At 39.1% G+C, this 23,016-nt stretch overlaps 1 protein-coding gene across 1 annotated transcript in view; it reads left to right on the forward strand.

Moving 5' to 3' along the window:
* The first annotated feature begins 7,076 nt into the window (after positions 1–7,076).
* The window catches only part of VPS13B (vacuolar protein sorting 13 homolog B), a 610,900-nt gene continuing 594,960 nt past the window's right edge, over positions 7,077–23,016 (forward strand). Inside the window, exons 1-3 of the mRNA XM_081111114.1 lie at positions 7,077–7,158; positions 7,558–7,736; positions 14,051–14,194. Coding sequence (XP_080967240.1) covers positions 7,590–7,736; positions 14,051–14,194 — 291 coding nt within the window. The 5' untranslated portion in view covers positions 7,077–7,158; positions 7,558–7,589. The remainder of the gene's footprint in view (positions 7,159–7,557; positions 7,737–14,050; positions 14,195–23,016) is intronic.

Consider the following 23,016-nt stretch of genomic DNA (forward strand, 5'->3'; position numbering starts at 1 on the left):
AAGTATTAAAAAGTTATTTTTTAAAAAACATTAGGACCAAAATTATAGCTATCCTGGATGAATAAGAGTAGCAAGAGGCTCTATCCACTTGCTTCCAACCTGGACTGGACTTGCGGCTAAACTGCAGAGCAGTCAGCTGGAAAGCCAAGTTGAAGTGCAGCTGGTCTGAAATATGGGTTGCAGGGAGCTCAGAGGAAGAACAGGAGGGAGGAAGGAGAGGGTGAGCCAACTCATGTAGCTTCCCGAGCGATTTTGCAGCCCTGGAACCCTGCCCCCTGGGAGCGTGTGGTCTGAGTCTCATGCAGGGGAGCCCAATCCAGAGCAACAGAGAAGGGAAGGGGAGCTCGCATAGCTGAGGCATTGTGGGAACCAGTGGGGATCTGGTCCACCTGGAGGACAGCCCACACCATCCCAGGAGAAGAGCGATTTCTTTGTTACACCACCAACCTGGGGAGTTTCCTCCGATTTGTATTTGCGGGAGGGGCGACATGGTAGAGCTCAGGGCCAGAAGGGTCTGGTACACCTAGCAGCGACTCAGGGGCCTGCTATCATCTGGAAGAATTTTGGGCAGAGTGCCTGGCGACAGGGTCTGCACAGAGTGGCTTGGGAAAGAGGATCGGACTTTGCCACCTCCCGTCTGTGGAACTGCTGGATCTGCCCATCATACTATGACCAGGTGAGGGGGAGCAGCGCTGGGCTGGAGCTCTGCACCCTCTTCTGCTCTGTCTGACGGCTCAGAGGACTCGGATATCAGCAGCTGTGAGGAAAGATGGGAATGCCAAGCAAGGCTAATTTTCTCTTTTCTTTTTTTAAATTTAATTTCTTTTTTATCCCCTCCTACTTGGTGTGGCAGCGAGGGGGTGCCAGGGAACCAGGCAGAGCGGAGGCATTGCCACAGCTCTGGGTTTGTGGTTGTGCTGGGCCCTTTGGCTGCATTATGGGGAATGAGAGGGGAGATGCCCAGTGAGGACAGCCAGCGCAGCTCTGGGAAGCCTGCCTGCTACAAGCTACGGGCACCGCCCACACGCTAGACTATTTAAACCACCCTGGCCAAACCCAGGATATCCCCCCAAAGGGCAGTTCTGTGGGGGAAAGGAGAGTGGTTCAGAGAAGGGACCCCGCCCCTGGGCTGTGGAGGCCCATCCCACTGAACTACTTCAGCCCTGCTAAGCTTCAGTCAGGTTGCCCAGGGCCAGGCAGGGACAGCGACTGACATTGGCTAGCACCACAGAATCTCCTGGGAGGCCTGGGGCCTGCAAACCAAGTGTCCAGATTCAGACATCAGAGCAAAATCCAGGAACTCCGCAAACAGAAGATGGAAAGAGTAATTGCAGCAGGCACAAGAATCTTGCAAGCAAATTGCATTTTTAAAGAGTCTTCATTTTATTTTTCTTTTATATTTCATTTTTTTCTTCTAGGCTGACCAATGTACTCAATGGTTAAAGTGTTGGCCCTTGCACCAAAGGGTCATGAGTTCGATTCCTGGTAAAGGGTACATACCTGGGATGCAGATTTGATCCCTGCCCCCATCAGGGCATGTGCAGGAGGCAACCAATCAATGTATCTCTCTCACATCAATCTTTCTCTCTCTCCACCCACTCCCTCCCTCCACTGTCTCTAAAAAACAGTGGGAAAAAAATATCCTCAATTGAGGACTAAAAAAATTTCTTTTTTTATTTCATATCTCTTATTTCTCTCTTTTATTCTTTTATTCTCTTTCTTTTTGCCATGTTTCTTTTTGCTTTTCCTATTCTACATTTTATTTTACTCACTGTTATATCATTTAAATTATTATCATTTTTTTTTTATTCTTATTCTTTTACTTTTCCTATTCTTTCATAACCTCTTTTTTGGTTTCTTTTCTTCTCTAATTCTCTTGGTCTTTTAGTATTCATTTTTTCTGATTCTTTTTGTTGTTGGTTTGTTTCTCTTTGTGTGTTGTTTTCAGTTTGGTCTTGTTCTGTCAGCATCTGTATAACAGTTCGCATGATGTGGTCAGGGTAGAGCCTCAAGGCAGCCACACTGAGGGCTGAGCCCACCCACAAATGGGGCTACAAATATCAAGACCCAATTATAACAGGAGGGCATATATAACCCACACAAGGGCATTCCTAGAGTACCCAGCTCAGAAGATTAAGGAGACTACAACGCTGGGTCTCACAAGACACCCACTACAGAAGGCCACCCCACTGACTGGGAGTCTTAGCAATCCTCTCCAATATACAGAAACAAACACAAAGAAACAGCAAAAATAGGGAAACAAAGAAACAGGCCCCAAATGAAAGAATGTGAGGAATCTCCAGAAAAAGAGCTAAATGAAATGAAGAAAGCAATTGTTCAGAAACAGACTATAATGTCCACATTTGTCTCTTGTAATAATTTCTGACTTACTACTAAAGTCTATTAGTATAGCCACTAAAATGTCTATTAGTATGTTCCATTTGCATGGAATATTTTTTTTTTCATCTTTTCATTTTCATCCTCTTGTGTCTGTGAATCTAAGTGAATCTGTTATAAACAGCATATAGTTGGAGCATGTTTTTAAACCTATTTTGACAATCTTTTTCTTTTAATTTGTGAATTTAATCCATTTACTTTTATGATGGCTACTGATTAAGATGAACTTACTTTAGCCATCTTGATGTGTTTTTTATAAATGTCTTATATATTTTTGTTTCTCAATTCTTCTAATACTGTTCTGTATTTAATTTCTTTTTCTAGTGTATATTTTAATTCCTTTCCATTTCATTTTTGGTATATTTTTATTTTCTTAGTAGTTATTCTGGAAATTACAATTAACATCTTATATTTAGAACAATCTAGTTTCAGTAGACACAAACAACTTCAATGGCATACTGAAATGCTGCTACTATACAGCTTTGTGTCTCTGTTTTATGTTATTGTAAGAAATTACCTTTATATTTCGTTATTCTATAACCTATAGTTATAATTTTATGCATTTGTCTTTGAAATCATTAAAGAAATGAAAGATAAGTTATAAGCCCAAAATACCATAATACCTAACTAGCTGTTTCATTTACCTATGTAGCTACCTCTACTGGCATTCTTTCTTTCTTCATATGGCCTTGAGTTATTGGGTAGTGTCCCTTCATTCAACCTGAAGGAATCCCTTTAGCATTTCTTATAGGGTTGCTTTCATAGCAACAAACTCCCTAGCTTTTGTTGATCTGAAAATGTCTTTATTCCTCCTCTATTTTTAAAGATTAGTTTTGCCAGATGTAGAATTATTAGTTGATAATTTATTTTCCTTTCAGCACTTTAAATATGTTGTCCCATTGCTTTCTGGTTTCCATGGTTTCTGATGAGAAATAGGTTGTTAATAGAGGAGCCCTTGTACATGTTAAATCACTTTTCTCTTGTTGCTTGCTCAGTCTTTCTTTGATATTTGACAGTTTTATTACAATGTGTTCTGGTGAAAATCTCTGAGTTTATCTTACTTGTAGTTTGTTGAGCTTCTTAGATGTGTAGATTCAACTCTTTTGTCTAATTTGGGATGTTTGAAGCCTTTATTACTTCAAATATTCTTCCTGCCCCATTCTCTCTCTCCCTTTTTTCTGAGACTCCCACAATGATGTGATATTTAATTCTGTCCCACAAGTTGTCCCCCCGCCCCCATTATTTTTCCTTTCTGCTCCAAAGACTGGATAATTTATTTTCCTAACTTCAAGTTTGTTGATCCTTTTTCTGTCTGTTCATGTATGCTCTTGAAGCTCTCTAGTGAATTTTTAATTCTAGCTATTTACTTTTCTAGCTCCAGAATTTGCATTTGATATAGATATGCACATATATATCCTACATATTGTATATATACTATATATAAATACCATATACCATCTGTATACACTAAAGTATATATACTACACCTATAATAAGTTATTCTGTTTTTTGTCATTGTTATATACCAAACTAATATATTTCAATAACTTGAAGCAACCATGATTATTATTTTCTACCAATTGAACTTCTTATGAACTACACACTGTGCCCAGCTGTCATAGTGTGATAACACCTATTTGACTTGCACAGATACTTGTGTATAGTTAACTCTGAGGCTATAATAAAAATTTTATGTGCTGTAATTCTTTAGGAGGCTAGTCAGAATGTTTTGTGCAGCTACTTAATGTGTATTACTCTAAACCCAGAAAAACTCCTTTGTTGTTCTATTATTATAGTAATTCACAGATTTTTACTTTGTTTCTTTTGTTCCTTCTCAAAAGGGAAGAAATTGAGACTTGAAGTCATACGAGTTGGGTTGATAGGCTGTGACAATAGGTAGTTCACTTAATCTTTCCATGTCTGAGCTTCCTCATCGTGCCATATTTGTGTTACAGAAGGAACAAGGTGTAGTAACATGTAATAGTCAATGAGTAACTCGGTGATTGTCTAAGTAAGTATATTTTAAGGTTTAGTTAAACAATGATAATTTCATAGGTAAATTAACTTCAATTCTCATGTTCCTGAAGTAAAAAAGTTGAATGGATTAATTTCAGCTAACGTCTATTATCTATTTACTTATGTGTTACTTAATGTAACATTTCCTGCTATGACAGTTAAACCCTCAAATCCAGGAGGTAAACAGTAGTTGATTTTTCAATCATGCAAAATTCTAATGAATGTGACCAATTAGCAGTTTGTGTACCTCTAGGCAACGGTTCACAGATTCACTCTCTCATTCTTTTTCTCCTTGGCATCACTTGGACATTGGGTTTCTCTGTTGCATCTTCTTTTTTTTTATCTTTAATTTCTTTATTGATTAAGGTATTACATATGTGTTGCATCTTATCTAATTTGGTGATGGGAGAAAGAATTAAGCTGTTATGTGGAGGACTTTTATGAGCCAGCCCTGTAGCTACATTACCTCAACCCAATTCAAATGCTCAGAACTCAGTTCCTTGACAACACCTGACTGTAAGAGAGCTCTAATAATAATCTAGTCATGTGCACACGTAGGAAAGTAAACAGATTTATTGAATAACTGTTAAAATTAGTAACTGCCGCACAACCTATTATCATATAATATATAAGGTGTGCCATGGACACAAGTTCTTGAAGATCTCATGCATACACTAAATAAAACAGAAAACTAAACAGTAAAGGAGCCTTTCTCTACTTTATTCAAACTTTTAAATGCCACTCAAGTATTTAAAAGCTTCACCTGTGACTTTTGGTTTCTGGTACAGTACGTAAGTAGCTTAAAAGTTGCAACGCCATCATTTTGTTCAGTAAAAAACTGAACAAAACGAAATATCACCATCTCTTAGATCAGTGGTCAGCAAACTGTGGCTCGGGAGCCACATGCGGCTCTTTGGCCCCTTGAGTGTGGCTCTTCCACAAAATACCGACTTCTGCGCATGGGCCACGACGTTTCAATCGCACTGTACATGCGCGCCCGCACGTGGTTATTTTGGTCAGGGCTTCCATCTGTTCCTTGCAGGTGAGGCAGGTCACTAAGAAATTACTTAGCTAAAATATTTGCTTAATTTATTGGTTTTTTGGTTAAGACCCAAATTACTTGGGTTATTCTTCAAGGCTTTTTGTGAGGGGACAGTTGCTCTGAATTAGCAATTAGTTGCTGTCTTTTTTATTTTAAACTTAGTTCATTATTTTCATTAAAAAAAATAAATAAATCCAAACATCTTGGCATCCTCGCTTGTGCTTATTTTCTATTGCAGTTTTTAAAACTCAAGAAATCCTAACTTGAATTCCTGTCAAGAGCTTTTAGGGATTTACTTTACTTAAAGTGCTTACAATTAAATGCAAGGACAACATGGGTGGGCATTTTAATAATTTTACAAAAGTTGTCTATTTTCAAAATGCCGCGGTAGGGGTTTTCTTCAGTGGTTACCAAAAATAAGAGACACTGGTCAAAAAAACGTTGGCCACATGCCCTGCGCTATCCTGTAAGCTCAGTGTGTCTTTTTCCAAGTTAGTGCTTGAGTTGCTTGACTTTGTTAGCTTGCAGGGTACCAGAAGGAAATATTTTATACATTCTTGTCAACCTCATAAAAACTAACACTGACTCTTAAAACCCCCGAATTAATTCTTTATCTATTTTTTAAAAAAAGCATTGTATTGATTTTTTACAGAGAGAAAGGGAGAGGGATAGAGAGAAACATCGATGAGAGAGAAACATCGACCAGCTGCCTCCTGCACATCTCTTATTGGGGAAGTGCCCGCAACCCAGGTACATGCCCTTGACCGGAATCGAACCTGGGACCCTTCAGTCCGCAGGCCGACGCTCTAACCACTGAACAAAACCAGCTAGGGCTCTCTGCTATTTCTTTTCACTGTGTATCTATTAGTAAGGGTCTCATTTCCTTCTTCCTCTGGTATTTCCGCCCCTTTCCTGAAGTCCCGAGTCAGACTGCAACCCGATGCTCTCCAGGGTTTCCTCGGACCATGCCTTCTGGGCCCCGCAGCACAAGCTTGGTGACGCCGACCCCCGTCTTCACCGAAATAAAAGGACGCCACAGCTCCTTTACAAAACGCATCCCCTTCAGTCGCACCCCTTCACCAGTCCTTCGCTTTCTCTTTCCACATCCACCTTCCCCCCCACCCCCAGCAAATGAAGCTCGGGTCTACGTTTACTCTCCCCGCCACCGCTTTTCCAACCTACGGCCTTCGAGTCCTGCCCACTGAGCCCCAGTTCCTCCTCCCAGGCCTTCCATTTCCCGAGAGAAACAATCGCCACTTGTTCTTCAGGGTTTGGAACACTGGGGCCCGCTTTCTTCCTCCTCGGCCCTCCGGCCTCCGCGTTCCAGCACCCCACCGGATCTCCTCCACCTGCGGGCACTCTCCCCGCGGAGCGCCACTTCCGGGTCCCGGGTGTCTCCCCTTTTCCGGTCCGCCCACCTGCCCCCGGCACTTCCGCAAGCCAGGTCCTGACCGCCGGCGGCGTCGGAGCGGGGACGTCGGCCAGCCGAGCGCAGGAAGTTTCCCTCCCCAGGACGCGCTGAGTGGCTGGCCTCGCCTGGGAACTCCGGCCCCGCCGCGGAGTCGCGTGGTGGCGGTGGAGGGACAGTTTGTTTTGAGCACCCAGGACCGCACACCCGGAAGTGGCGCCGCGCAGGAGCGGCCTCCCGCCGGGCGGGGTTTGAGGTGCCGGGAGGTGGAAGGGATGCCACGGTTCTCTCCGGCGTGAGTGTCCGCCGAGGGTGCAGTAGGGCGGGGGGCGGGGGCGGGCGCCGGTTTCCTTATGGCTGTGGCTCTGCGGCGGGTTCTGGGAGGCGCCGGCCTTGCGGGGACGCCGGGCTGGTGACGGGGTGCAGCGGCCGGAGGGAGCCCCGCTGCACTTCATTCTCTTCCTGGGGAGTCGGTGTCTTCAGGTCACCACCTCTCCTCCCGCTCCTCGGCAGGCAGAGTCTAATTCGAGTTTTGTTTCTGCTTCTGGGAGGAAGCGAGCGGCCGCTTTGGTGGGGACTGTTGCTTTTCGGCCTCTTCTACCCCTCCCGAAAAGTGCCTTTATTTTTATTTTTTTTCCCTTCGTTGCACCACAGACTCAATGACTTCTGATATTTCTGTCTTGACCCCCTCCAGCTTCTGACGTTGACTTCTCTGCACCTTAAACGATGCTGGAGTCCTATGTGACTCCGATTTTAATGAGCTATGTGAATCGCTACATCAAGAACTTGAAGCCGTCAGACCTGCAGCTTTCACTATGGGGCGGAGATGTGGTGCTCAGCAAGCTCGAGTTAAAGTTGGATGTGCTGGAACAGGTAAACTGCGTAGTTGTCATCGATTGGGCACATTTGCAGCTTGTTTAGAAGTAACGCGTTGTTCCCTACACTTTGACTTTATGTTTTAAAAATGAATTTTTTTCTGCTAAACTAGTTTTGGCTACCCTGAAACTAGATACCTTCCTTTAATATATATATATATATATGTATGTATATATATATATATATATATATATATATATATATATATATATAATGCTGTGTCGTTAGTGATGGTTTGTTAGAATCGTATCTCCAAAAGTTGCTTCCTCAAATAGGAAAACAATGTCATTGTTCTTGTTAGAATTGCTCAGCTTATTTACTCAGTTCTCAGGCCTTATGGAACATGCTAATTTACATGGCTAGGTTTTGTGTGATGCTAGAAAACAATACATTCCCATTCGCCCTTTGGGGAATGGAAGGGTCCAAAAGAAAGCAAGATGCTGAGGAAAGTTATGTCTCATAGTAGGAAAGATGACATTGCCCGTGGCATTCTCAAAGTATAGAGTTGACACTGAGAATGCCAGCAAACCTGAAAACTTCTTTCTTAATCACTTCTTTTTGGTTTCGTTTCTTTTTGACGTGAGGATGCTCTGATCCAAATGCACTGTAACTTCAAAGTGCATATACTTACTGCTTCATTTAGTACTAAGGTATGTCAGGCAACTCTATTAGGTTTGAGGATACAGACGTGTGGAAGTTCAGAGGAGTTAGAGACCGGTTGTTTTTTAGGGGATAAGGAAAGAGTTAATCTGATGGTGACAGTTATCAATACTTTTTAGTTCTATCTCACTCTTTCCACTGTTATTGAATAATCTAGAGTTAGCACTAAGAAATAATATTCTGGTTCCTCCCGCTTTCTTCAACATTAATTATGCCCACAAATGCTAAGTAGGCAGCTCAATTTTTACATATGTACATACCTGTGTAACTACCATCCAGATCAAGACATAGAATATTTTCTGCTCCCCAAGTGGCTCCCCTGTGCCCCTTTACAATTAATAATCCTCCTAACGCCCTCATACAGATGATTGCTATTCTGACTTCTATCAACACAGGCAAATATTACCTGTCCTTGAATTATAAATAAATGGGAAATGTGTCTGGCTTCTTCAACATTATAGCTAAGGTTAACTCATGTTTTTGCATGAGTGGTAGCTTGTTCTTTGTATTGCCTTGTAGTATTCAGTTGTATAAAGATTCACAATTTACTTCTGCTTTTGACTATTGCGAAGAAAGCTCTTAGGAACAAAGCTCTTGTACCTGTATTTTGGTGAACATACGTATTAATTTCCCTTAAGTGTGTATCTGGGAGGTAGTCTGAAGTTTAGTTTTAATGGATGTTGCTTTAATGGATATTGCCAAATAGTTTTGTGGAGTGGTTGTAACAATTTACATTCTCACCAACAATGCATGAAGGCTCCCAGTTGCTCCCAGTTTTATTATTATTTGATGTTTGGTATTTTTTATTTACTTTTATTATTTGGCTTTAATCATTTTCTATTTGTCAGTTGCAGTTGACATACAATAGTATATTAGTTTCAGGTGTACACCCCAGTGATTAGACATTATATAACTTACTAATTGATCATGCTGATAAAGCTCATACCCATCTGACACCATGCACAGTTATTAGAATACTACTGACTCTATATTCCCTCTGCTGTGCTTTACATCCCCTTGACTATTCTGTAACAACCAATATGTACTTCTTAATCCCTTCACCTTTTTCACCCATCCCTCCAACCTCCTTCCCATCTGGCAACTGTCAAAATATTCTGTGTATCTATGAGTCTGTTTCTGTTCTGCTTCTTAGTTTATTTTTTTAAATTAATTTGTTGACAGGTATGTCTTTATTGCCATTTTATTGTTCATATTTTTGATCTCCCCCCCTTTATTTATTGATTTTAGAGAGAGGGGGAAGAGGGAGGGAGAGAGAGAGAGAGAGAGAGAGAGAGAGAGAGAGAGAGAGACATTTGCTATTCCATTTACCTATGCATTCAATGGTTGACTCCTGTATGTGCCCTAAGCAGGATCAAACCTTGGCATATTGGGATGATACTCCGACCAACTTAGCTGCTTGGCTTGGCTAAGGCCTTTTCTTCTTCTTCTTCTTAAAGAAGACCCTTTAACATTTCATGTAATATTGGTTCGGTGGTGATGAACTCCTTTAGCTTTTCCTTGTCTGGGAAATTCTTTATATGTCTCATGATTCTAAATGATAGCTTTGGTGGGTACACTAATGTTGGTTGTAGGCCTTTGCTTTTCATCATTCTGAATATTTCTTGCTAATCTCTTCTGGCCTGCAAAGTTTGTGTTGAGAAATCAGCTGACAGGCTTATGGGAGCTCCCGCTTAGGTAACTGACTGCATTGCTCTTGATGCTTTTAAGATTCTCTCTTTGTCTTTAACCTTTTCATTTTATTTATGATATCTTGGTGTGGGCCTCTTTGGGTTCATCTTGTTTGGGACTCTGTGCTTACTGGGAGTAAATACCTTACATTGATATGCCAATGGCAATCAAAGCTCAACTACCACAGAATGGTGCATGCATGTTTCGTTGTCTTCTCATTTTGGCAGCCTCCTTGTGTTTGTTTCTGCTGAAGCTCTTGGGCTTGGTAGAGTGGCTCTATGTAGAAGTTGTTCTGTAGGGTCCAGTGGCACAGCCTCCCCAATAACCTGAGCTGGGCACTCTAGGTATGATCCCAGACTGATCAGCTGCAAGGACTGGTTGCAGTGACCACCCACCATGGAGGATTTTTTGTGCAGGGACCCACCCCACAGAACAGGACTTCTTTCAGCGGGGCTCTGGTTCCAGCTGAATGAGTTTATTGTGGAGGTGGTTGGGTGGTGCTGGGACTTGATCTGAAGCTGTCCAGTGGTGTGCTGGCTCTGAGGCCTCCCTGGAGGTGTAGACCAAGGTTAGCAGCTGCCTGTATTTTGCCTGGGGCCACCTGGCATGAGTTACAAAATGATCTGTAGATGGTTGCTACTTGTGCTTGGCTTGGTAGTGCCCAGGTGAGACTAAGCTGTGAACCAATGCCAGCTGCTGTTAGTGTTGGGCCTGGGGCCACTTAGAGGTATGGAGCACACCAGGGCCAGATGCTGCTTGTTTAAGAGATTTTAGGAAAGTCTAAAACATGAGCAAAAAGCCATTTATATGGGTAAGCCCAGCGGTTCTCAACCTGTGGGTCGCGACCCCTTTGGCGGTCGAACGACCCTTTCACAGGGGTCGCCTAAGACCATCCTGCATATCAGATATTTACATTACGATTCATAACAGTAGCAACATTACAGTTATGAAGTAGCAACGAAAATAATTTTATGGTTGGGTCACAACATGAGGAACTGTATTTAAAGGGCCAGACGGTTGAGAACCACTGGGTAAGCCAATGGAAACAGCTTGGGTTGGCCTGCAAGTTGAGTGGGGTCGCAGGGGATCACTAGGGTGGGGTGAACATTGGGGTGAACATGAGCCAGGTTGATGGAGACTGAGATGCGGTGCCCATTTTCTGGCTCTGTGGTGGAGGTGGGGTCCTCAGAAAAGGAACAATGGTTTCTGCTGGAACTTCTGTTTGGCTGCTCTCCAGCTCTGGCCCTGATGCCAGACAATTCATTTCCTCCCCATATGTCCATAGTTCCTTTCAACCTGCTGCCCAAATGCTGGAGCTCAGAGGGAGTGAGTCCAAATAAGTCCCTGTGCGAGCCCTTTAAGAGGAACTGCCTGTGACTCCAGCAGCCCTGCGCCTCACTCAGGCACAATCCCTGTTGGTTTTTACAGCCAGAAGTCTGGGGACTCCTCTTCCTGGCACTGGAACCCTGAGCTGGGGGGCCTGGTGTGGGGCTGGGACCCCTTGCTCCTCAGGAGTGATCTCCACAGTGGAGATACTCATTCTAATTTTTATCTACCACACATGGGTGTGGGCTCAGCCCTCTGTGTCTTCTCCCCTCCTACCAGTCTTGATTTGTTTTCCTCTTTAAATCCTTAGTTGTAGGACTTCTGTTCAGTTAGCTTTCAGGCAATTCTGAATGATGGTTTTCTTTGTAGTGTAGTTGTAATTTTGATGTGGTTGTGGGAGGATGTGTTTACCCATGACACCATCTTAGTATTTTAATTTTAAACTTTTTGGTGGGTGTAAGTATTTCATTTAAAATTGCATTTTCATAATGATTTATGACGATCACTTTCAGTGTTGTTCATTGGCTATTTGGATATTCTCTTTTGTAAAGTTTCTGATTCTTTTGCCTTTTTTAAAAAATTGTGTTTTCTGTCTTCTTCTTATTGATGTATAGTAGTTCTTTATATATTTTGGAAATGAGTCTTTTGGCATGTACATGTTTTGCAGTATCTTCTCCCAGTGTGTGGCATGTCTTTTTTGCTCTCTTAAAAGTGTGTTTTGATGAATAGAGTTCATTTTATTGAGTCCAGTTTATCAATTTTTTCCTTTAACTTTTTTTTGTTTGTTAATCCTCACCCAAGGGTTCAGGTGTCTTTTAATTTCTCTCTGAGAAAATTCAGTTTGGCCCGTAGACTGCAACTTTGGTAGCCATTTCACAAATGTATCGTTGTCAAACAAATCAGGGAGTGGTAGAGGTGGAAATGTTATTGGCTCATTGTTCATACAGATGTATTTGGAAAGGCATTCAGTGCTCATAATGGGAGTGCAGAGGTAGTATAATTGTGGTTAAGAGCAAGGCTTGGCATCAGATTTTCAAGTTTTGTGTCCTGCTTTCCTAGATAATCCAGGGAAGTTATTTGACCTTCCATGCCTCATAGCCTTCATTTGTATTTACCTTTTGGGGTTCTTACAAGGATTAAATAGTTGCATGCAGGTAAAGTTCTTAGAACAGAACCTGATACAGAATAATAGTCAGTAAACCTTGTTTTTGTTATGGACACAAAACAAAATTTAATCTGTGCCAGTTGATTAATGCTTGAAATTATTTCAGCTTAAAAATTAATGTAATAATGAGAAATATGTAAAATTTTGACAATTGATTAGAATAGTAGAAATAGATGATCAATATTCTGTCCTTTAAAAAAGGCATGGCTCAGTGGTTGAGTGTCAGTCTGTGAACCAGGTCACAGTTCTGTTGCTGGTAGGGCACATGCCTGATTGCCTGCTCGAATCCCCAGTGGTGGGGATGTGCAGGAGTCAACCAATCAGTGATTCTCTCTCATCATTGCTGTTTCTCTCTCTCCCTCTCCCTCTTCCTCTCTGAAATCAATAATAATAAAAAATAATAATTGCTCTTTTAGGAAGACAGTATTCTAATTACTTTATACAAATTAATTAGTTTAATCCTTAAAGATACTACTATTCTTATCCAGATTTTACAGATAAGAAACTGAGTCACAGATACATTAAACAAGTTGCTCACTGTCATTGGGATGATTAAATAGAGGAGTAAGATTTAAATTCGTGTCGCTGGCTCCGGAGTTATTTGTCTTAACCAGTTTACCTACTACCTATATGTATATTTAGCTATTTTACTAGCTATCTTGCTAAACCAAGTAGGTGAGCAATTGTTGGATGAATGAATAAGCGTAATAATGTTTATTTTAACTTTCATTAATAGAATTACAAGAACTGTAAAAATTTGTTGAAGTACAATCTAAATAATTTTTTTCTTCCTTTGTTGATTTTTAACAAAAATTTTATTGGGAGGTGAAACAAATTAGTATAAAGTGATTGAGTGACAATTATGTTTTCATTTTTAACTCTCTATCCAGTAATAATGGAAACCTGTTAGAAAAACATTTTAAATTTATGGACCATAGAGTATCCAGGTACAATCTTTAAGTAAAGTTCAGTAAGTTTTTTGTTAAAGTTGGTCAACTTGTATTTTGTCAGGTCATTCTCCTTTCTCTATTTCAGCCCCCCTTTCAACTTGCCATATAATGCTACTTGTAGTTTATAACACACTTGGGAACGTATTTTTAGGTGGAGATTTTAAATAATATATACCATTGCAGTTATCTCAAGTGCTGCTGCTGTTTACTAGGGTGACTACTGCCCCCCCCCCCCACTACCATATATGAGCCTTTATCATGTACTAGGTATTATACATATATTATTTCCATTCATCAGAATAAAGAAACTCAGGCCTAGACAGGTTCAGTAGTTTGTTAAGTGTAACTTGCATAATTGTTTTTTGTAGTTTAATAAGTTACTGATGCTACTTTTTGATAAACAATAATTGCCAAACTATTTTTGTGTTGGAAGTTTCATTTTATTTTAAGAAAGTAACTTGAATATTAGAATGAAAATACATTAAGCACTTACTAACTTATTTAATATTTTGTGTCTTAAGGAACTGAAATTACCATTCACTTTTTTAAGTGGACATATTCACGAATTGAGGATCCATGTACCATGGACAAAACTGGGCTCAGAACCAGTGGTAATCACCATTAACACAATGGAATGCATTTTGAAACTTAAAGATGGAATGCAGGTATGAAATTATTGTTTGTTTATGTTAACCAATTTTTTGTTACTAGTGTTTGAATATTTCTTTAACTTTTGGGACATGTCAACTTTTACATAAATAAATGTTAGCTTATATACTTACTATTTTTATATGCCTGTTAAGTAACATAATTAATTGCAAAAGGATGTTTTAAATTTGGGTAAAATATCCCAAGGGATATTTTCATAGTAATTTCACTTAATCTGATCATAGCCCTAATAGGGATCATGTAGATTACTATTACCTATATCCACTAGAAGTGAAGTCTGATTGTGTCCAGTTTTTGAATTTTTGCATAGTAACCGCATGGCTTTTTATTTATGTGACATTTCTAAATGAGGTGAAAATCTCATTATTTTTGAGAAGATAAAAATATATTGAATTTGCCTTTATTTACCAAATTTCATTGTTGTCTGAGGTTTTGTCATCAGAAACTGATTCTTTTCTGACTTTTAAAAAAATTGATTTCAGAGAGAGGAAGGGAGAGAGGGATAGAAACATCAGTGATGAGAAATAATTATTGATTGGCCGCTTCCTGCATGCCCCTTACTGGGGATCGAGCCTACAACCCAGGCATGTGCCCTGACCGGGAATCGAACCATTATCTCCTGGTTCATGGGTCAATGCTCAATCTCTGAGCCACATTGACCGGGCCTTTTCTGACTTATTTATTCTTTAACCCATCTTACATTTCTTTTTAGTGTTTTTTTTTTCTTTTTTTTAAAAAAATATATTTTATTGATTTTTTACAGAGAGGAAGGGAGAGGGATAGAGAGTTAGAAACATCGATGAGAGAGAAACATCGATCAGATGCAACCAAGGTACATGCCCTTGACCGGAATCGAACCCGGGACCCTTGAGTCGAGGGCGACGCTCTATCCACTGAGCCAAACCAGTTAGGGCTCTTTTTAGTGTTTTATTATAAAGGTGTAGTATTGATTTTAAGGAGTTTCTACCAAAAATGTTCTGGTCTAGGAAGCAAATAGATCTGGAAAGCAGCATAATTGTGATACATTTTTTCCCTTTCATCTTGCAGAAAAGCAGTGTCTCTGTCATTCATTTTTACTACTTTTTCCTTAATCCACATTTACCTTTCATTTTTAGGGAAGGCTTTCTGTAACCAAATAAATTGAAGAGAACTTAAGGCAATTTTAGTGTATCCTAAATATAACTTAAATCTCTTGAAGTTAGTTGAGGTTAATTATGAATTATTAAAATCATTTCCTAATTTAAGTACAATCTTTGAGTGTCATATCAACCAACGGGGCTGAAATCTTTTTTTTTCTTTTATGAAATCTTTGATTCAAACCTGTATTATCCAATTTAACTTACTAATGTAGTTTCTTGAAGTAAGTAGACCAGTGCTATATATTCCCTTGAAAATTTATTTTGTGAACTTTAAATATTTGGGAGATTGGTTTAGAAATCTGTAGATAGTTATAATGCAACAAAGTTTATTTTACATTTTTATTTGGTAAATGGTTCTTAGTCATCATCTGTCCTTGGAATTTAATTTTTAAAAAAATGTCTGGACTTAGTTATGGCACCCATACAGTGCTTCATATTATGAGAAAAAAAAAAAAGCCAGACACTAAGTATTTTTTCAGCGGGTAGGTAGAGTTTTCAAGGCCAGATGTCCCATAAGAAACACATTTTAGAAAAGGCAAATTACAACTAATTATCGAGGCTGCAGAAAAGGATTTGTAACACATGACTTAGTGCCACCTCGAACTAATATTTGATATTGGACCATGCAGATGGCTACTGCAGGAATGATCCAGATTTCCTGCTTGCATGGCATTTGAGACTTGAATTTTGTGGTGTGCATAGCAAAAGGTCAAAGTGTCATGATTGTAAACCACTCTCACAACAAGTATTTTTTACAGATGTTTAAAATTTTGAGGTAGAAAGGATTTGTGAGAATTGCGGCTGACATTTGGACAAATTATTCAGCAGTGTATACCCCTGGAGAGTGTTACTTGGGTTTATGCCCCCTCTCACAGTCTGGGAGCCCTCAGGGGTGGGAGGCAACTCCCCATCACACCTCTGCTGCTGCCACTGCCAGCAGTGCCAAGCCTCTTTCCCCCCAGCTGTTTTTTAGATTCCCTTATAATTTAAATACATTTGTAGTCTGATTTTTCTTATCTTAAATACTGAAAACACTGGGTTATAAAACCATTTCAGGTAGAGTTATTATTTATCTTGTACAGTTTATTAAGACATATGATTTAAACCAGGAGTCATCAAGTGATGGCCCATGGCCTACTGCCTGTTTTTGTAAGTGAAGGCTTTTGACACGTAGTCACTCTTAATTGTTTATATATTGTTTTTGGCTGTTTTCATGGTTCAGTGGCCAACGGCAGAACTGAGTGGTTGAGACAAAGTCTACATGATTTGAAACATAAAACATTTATTGTCTGGCCCTTTATAGAAAAAGTTTGCCTACCCTATTTTTTTTTTTTTTTAAATATTTTTTATTGATTTTTTACAGAGAGGAAGGGAGAGAGATAGAGAGCCAGAAACATCAATGAGAGAGAAACATCGATCAGCCGCCTCCTGCACATCTCCTACTGGGGATGTGCCCGCAACCCAGGTACATGCCCTTGACCGGAATCGAACCTAGGACCTTTCAGTCCGCAGGCCGACGCTCTATCCACTGAGCCAAACCGGTTTTGGCTGCCTACCCTATTTTAATGAAGTTTTAAATGGTCTAAAATGGACATTTAATTTCATTAAAATTAAAATCATAAAATGATAAAAGTATATTGTCTTTTCTAGATTGATTATGATAGGAATTTGGATGTTAGTGGTTACTAAAAATTTAGAGAGCCTTTTAAACATTTATGTTGAGGAGTTGACATTTTTAGTGTGGACAGTATATTTACATTATTATTTATATTTATATTATTACCTGGGGAAAAGATTCTTCTCTGATTTCTAGAGCTAGGATTTATAGCTAAATTTAATCAAAGTTTCTTGGTTTCATTTGGAGTCTTCTTTATTTCTCACCTGTCTCTTCCAGCTTTTGCACCTTGAGCATACCTGTATTTTTCTTCAGTCTGACTCACTACTTTGAGCCTAGCTAAAATTTTCCTTTGATTTTATTTTAGCATTCCACAACAATGTTTCCAATTATCTAGTCTGTTGTATTTTCAGAAGCATAAATCCTTAAATTTCTTTTTACTGGAAATCTAGTAACTTCAACTATCACTTCTATTTTGATGAGTCCTAAATCTTTATCTAACTCTGCTGTTTCAATCTTTCCCAGTACATGTTCAGTTCCCTTGAGGACATATCTGTTGGTGTGATGTACCTTCACCAGAAACACCACATATCTAAAATTGAATCCACTATTTTACCTTAAAATTTACATTAAAAAAATTATTTGGTTATTTCCTGGGTAGTTTGAAACTTAGAGAACAGTCAACCTATACAATTCATGGTCAAGCATCTTTCTTTCTGCCTTGACATTTTTAAAGCTCGTTAGCATTGTTTTGCAAAGTTAGTATGTTTTATTTTCTTAGGAGACTGAGAAGATAGTTGTATCATTGACTGAATTAGGATAGTATAAAGGACAGAGGATTTTTTTTTGGGGGGGAGGGGTTGGAAGTAAGGGGAAAGGAACAGTACGTTGCATAGTTTGAGTTTTGTTTTGAACATGTTGAATTTCAGGTGATAGCATTTAAAAAAATTATCATAGCTGCTTCCCTCATCATTTAATTTCTAAACTTTTATAGTCTACCAATTGTTGGGATCTCTGCTTTTGCTTTCTGTCACATAACCAGAAGGTTCTTTGTCCTGAATGAAGTACTTCATTTTCTTAAATTCCCACTGTTAACTTTTGTTTGCTCACCTATATGTAAAGCTTAAATTTCTTGGTCTGATATTCATGGTAGAGACCATTTACTCTAGCTTCTTTCTACAGCTTAATATTTCATTGCTCTCTATTTTACTTAAATTTTACTACTTATTCTCTTTTCTATAAGATACATGCTTTCTTCCTTTTTACCTTTTTTTTGTTCAAGCCTTCCACCATTTTTCTTTTTTCTGTAGGGCACAGTCTTTTCAAACCTTGTTTTTTGAGACACTTTCATGACTTCTTAGTATATATGGTACTTAGTATTTACTGTTTTCTTGGCCTTTTCTCATGGGACGATAATAGAAAAACGTGGTTAGAATTGTGCCATTTAATAGCAGTGTGATTTTGAACTATTAATCTCATCATGCCTTAGTTTCCTTATCTTTAAATAGGGTTACTTTTGCACAGGGAGTAGTGTCTAATTCATAGCATTGTTAAGAGGATTAAGACATGTGAATGTAATGTGATTATTACCAATAGATGACATGTTGGAAGTGCCATAAATAAAACAATTTGTTCCTTTTATCTCTTTTTTCTCCCTTCCTGCCTTTCTTCTTCCCTTTACTTTCTCCCTGCTTTCCTGTCTTTTTTTCAAGATTAGTGATTAAAGGAAGGGCTTTTTGGTCAGACAGATCTGGGCATTCATCCCAGCTCTCTCACTTCCTGTCTTTCTGGCCTTGGAACTTCTTCAGCTCTAATTTTCTCATCCTTAAAATACTGAGGGCTGGCACAGATAAGTGCTCAATAAAGGTTGTTGCTGACTAACTTAAATTATTCTTAATCTTTTATGCATATAAGTATTATTTCTTAAGTAGGTAAGTAAAATACCTAGATAAGGGTACTACCTACCTATTTTTTCTCAAACTGCCTAACACATATTTTTCTTTGACTAGGTATTCCTTGCCGAGGGAAATTATATATAAGAAAACAAAGTACAGTTTTATTCTGTTTAAGCACCCAATTCCACCTTGTGAATTGTGCTAAAAATTAGATGGTAGGATGTGATTTAGGCCAGAATGCCTCAGTATAACTTTTGTTCTTTTCTCCCTTAATTTTGGCCTATTTCACCTTCCAAATCTAAGAGTGGATTTAACCACTTTAATTCAGTAGTTTAAATAAAGGGGAGGAGGAGAGGTTGGCACTGTGATGCTCACCTATTGATAGGAAGAAAATGGATGCCATAGGCCAGTGGTCGGCACACCGCGGCTCGCGAGCCACATGTGGCTCTTTGGCCCCTTGAGTGTGGCTCTTCCACAAAATACCACATGCGGGCGCGCACGTACAGTGCGATTGAAACTTCGTGGCCCACGCGCAGAAGTCGATTTTCGGCCTGGGCGAGTCTGTTTTGAAGAAGTGGTTCGGAAGTGGCAGGTGTCAGTCGGTGGGGCAATGGGAGACGCGGCGCAGGTGGGCGGAGGCGCACGCGATTTACGCTCGAGTTGAGTGAGCCAGCCAGTCAGGAGTCTCATGTACAGTGGTTAGTGCTAGTCGCGTCCGCAAATCGCACGTGGGTGACAAAAGTACTTACTCGAAGCATAAAGTTACTTGTATTTTTCCAACCAGCTGCAAATCCTACAGGTATTTTTGTCATCCATTTAAAAATTGTAATTATTTTGTGTTGGTGGCTTTATTATTATAAAATGAAACTTATCTGCTTAGAGGGGTTTAAATGCCTAACCTTACTAAACAACTTCTTTCTCTTACTGTTTATTTCCTTCCTTAGCACTCATGACAACTAAAATTATTTGATGTGACTATTTATTTAAAGTTGATCTTCCTCATGAGAATGTAAGTTCCAGAAGGATGTCCTGTTATCTCCAGCCTTAGACACATAATAGGCATTCCATATATTAGTGTATTGAACTCATGTTGTTAATACTAAGTACTCAATCCAAAATCATTAATTAAATTACCTACCTATATAGTAGGTAATTGTACCTACCTATATAGTTTAAGTTTAAAAAATTTGGCTCTCAAAAGAAATTTCAGTCGTTGTACTGTTGATATTTGGCTCTGTTGACTAATGAGTTTGCCGACCACTGCCATAGGCAATAATAAGCACATTTTCCCTGACTTGTTGCTGTTAGCTGGCATAGTTTGATTGTTCTCTGCCTGGGGCAGTATCTGGGTCAGGTGGCTCTGTGTGTGAAAAGAACCAGAGGACAGATGGCTAATGATTGTATCCTCTGGGGAGAAGGCTCAGGTCCTGTTACTGAGTAGCATGGATCTCAGAGATAGAAGAGTGGCCCCAGCACACAGGTTTAGAGTTAGTACAGTGATCTTTTTCATTGCTAAAATGTCGCCTAATGAATGTTCAGCTTTGGCCTGTCAGGTTAGCTAGTCCTCTTTTTGGGGAGATTAAGTAAAAGAATGCAAGGGAATGTCAACTCTCTTCTCCAGCCTCTCATAACCCTTACCCTTACCCTGGATGGGGGAGAAGACAGAAGCAGCTTCTGTGGCTGAAGTTGATGTGTGAAGAGAGAGGGACATACACATTCCTCCTTTACTTAATGCACTTGGCATTTTTTAAATGATTGAAATTAAGTTTATTGATATTACTGTCAGGGTAGAGGTGAACCAGAGATTCTTGTTTCTCCCCGGCTCTCTCCTGTGTTCTCCAAGTGTGTGCTTCTGCTTTGGTGACTTTATTTGGCTCTGACTTTCTGATTTACAGTGTTACTCTTAGACATTCTTTATTGCATCTGACAATTGATATTGTACTTGTTCCTGGAGTGGACAGAGGTAAAGTTTCTAGGAACTTTGTAGCTGTTTATTTCCCAGTCCCTTACACTCTGTTTCAGGAGCTTTTGGTGACTAGAGCTGCCAAGTGATCCTTGGTCCTTTGCTTGCCAAGTTTGGTGCCACAAGGTGGAAGAGCATAAAGCACATTACTTCTTGGTTCCCACTTTTCAGTTTTTCCTTCTTCAGCTCTTTCTTGCATTTTAACCTCTGTCTTTTTTTAAACGAGGACTTGGAATGATTCATTCACTTGTTTTAAGTTTTGTTCTCATTCTTATTCATACCATTGTGAATCTGGGAGTTGACGGTTTTCAAGTTTTAATTGACTAGCCCTATGAGGGCTTAGGTGAAACATATGCTTCTCGATTCCATGACCTGTCAGTATGAAAGTAATGGATCTATATACATACAGTGTTTGGCACATTTTTCTTGTGTTAGGAACTTTTGTAAGGAAATAACATTCTTGCTTGTTTCATGAGGAGCAAAGGGATAGTATTTTCAGAACTAGCTAGGTGGTCCTCAAGAGGAAACATTCTTTTGCCATGAAATATGTTTACCGGACATTTTGGAAAAATTGCCACCTAAATAAGAAAGATATAATTGTGCCCGGCTGGTGGTGCTCAGTGGTTGAGCATCAACTTAGGAACAATGGTTTTATTCCTGGTCAGGCACATGGCCGGGTTGTGGGCTCAATCTGCAGTAGGTGGCATGCAAGAGGCAGCTGATGGATGATTCTCTCTCATTACTGATGTTTCTATCTCTTCCTCTCTTTTCCTGTCTGAAATCAATGAAAATATATTTAAAACAATTAAAAAAGAGAAAGACTGTAATGTGTTTGGGGTTAAATATCTCAAAACATTTTAGCTAGTGTATTTGAGAACAGAGTTTCTTTCATTAGAATTAGAGCCTTTCAGTGAAGTAAAATGTGGAATAGTCCAACATGATGTATACTGGTTAAAAGCTGATGAACTCAAACTAATGATGGAAGTAATTCCAGATATTTTTCTTTTCTTTTTTGTTTTTTGGTGCTAATCCTCACCCCAGGATATTTTTTCATTGATTTATTTTTTATTTTTTTAGATAGAGTGGAAAGTAGGGTGGGAGGGAGGGAGGGAGGGAGAGGGAGAGATAGATAGATAGAGAGATAACAGTTGGTTGCCTTCTGCACATATCCTGACCAGGGCCAGGGATCCAACCTGTCCTTGACCAGCAATCGAATCTGAGACCCTTTGGTGGCAGGCTGATGCTCTAACCACTAGACCATGCTGGTCAGGGCAGTAATTCCTGTTTTAACAGTAAATATTGTAATTCTTGTTTTGCTTTATTTTTTATTTAATTTAGTTGGGTCAGGATTGAATGGAAGCCGACTTATAATTGAAATAAAATGTAATTGAAATGAAAACAAGTTATCAAAAGAATTATTTTCTAATTATACTGTATGTGCAACCGTAATTTTCTATCCATAGTTGTGAAAGAAGTGTTTACACATTTGGTAATATTTGTTTCATAGTATATATTTTTATGAGTGCCATGATTTATGCTCATTTTTAAAGTACACTGAAATTTCAGGTATATTATAAATTTGTTTAAGCAAATAAAGTTATTTAGTTTGTTTTTCTTTTGAATAATAAAAACATGTAGTTTGTAGGGAAGCTTTATTCATTGTGTCTTTTTCTTAACTATTTGAAAAATCATATTTAGCCTATGTTCTTTACCATTTTTTTGCTACTAATAATTTTTGAGAAATAAAAATAACTTGTTCTTTCTTTTGCTTTAAAATGTTTGTCATCTTGTGCATGCTAGATTTATTGGACTGCAGTAGTTTTTAGTGCATTTTGGCTGGAATGTGTATTATGACATCACTGTAATCTATATACAATATGTGATTTCAGATGGTTTCAGTGTTAAATATTTTTATAATTATGCTAGCTTTGGCAGTTCACTTGGAATTTTTTCACATCTCTTTAATGAACATGTTTTACTTCTGGGCTTTTGAGACAACCATATGTTTCAAAAATTAATAGTGTGCTTTTAATGTTAACGTTGTGCAGAAGTGTATGACTACAGACATTTTTAAGGATGTAAGTCGAACTAAAAGTAATTACAGTAAAGTTTTATTCATAGTAGTAGTCTTCAGTATTTAGAGTCTATAACATCCCCCAAAATAACAGAAGATGTCATTGTAAAGATTGAATGGTGAAGTTGTTTC

The sequence above is a fragment of the Myotis nattereri genome (assembly GCF_964212035.1).
Source record: "Myotis nattereri genome assembly, chromosome: 17".
Lineage (NCBI taxonomy): Eukaryota > Metazoa > Chordata > Mammalia > Chiroptera > Vespertilionidae > Myotis > Myotis nattereri.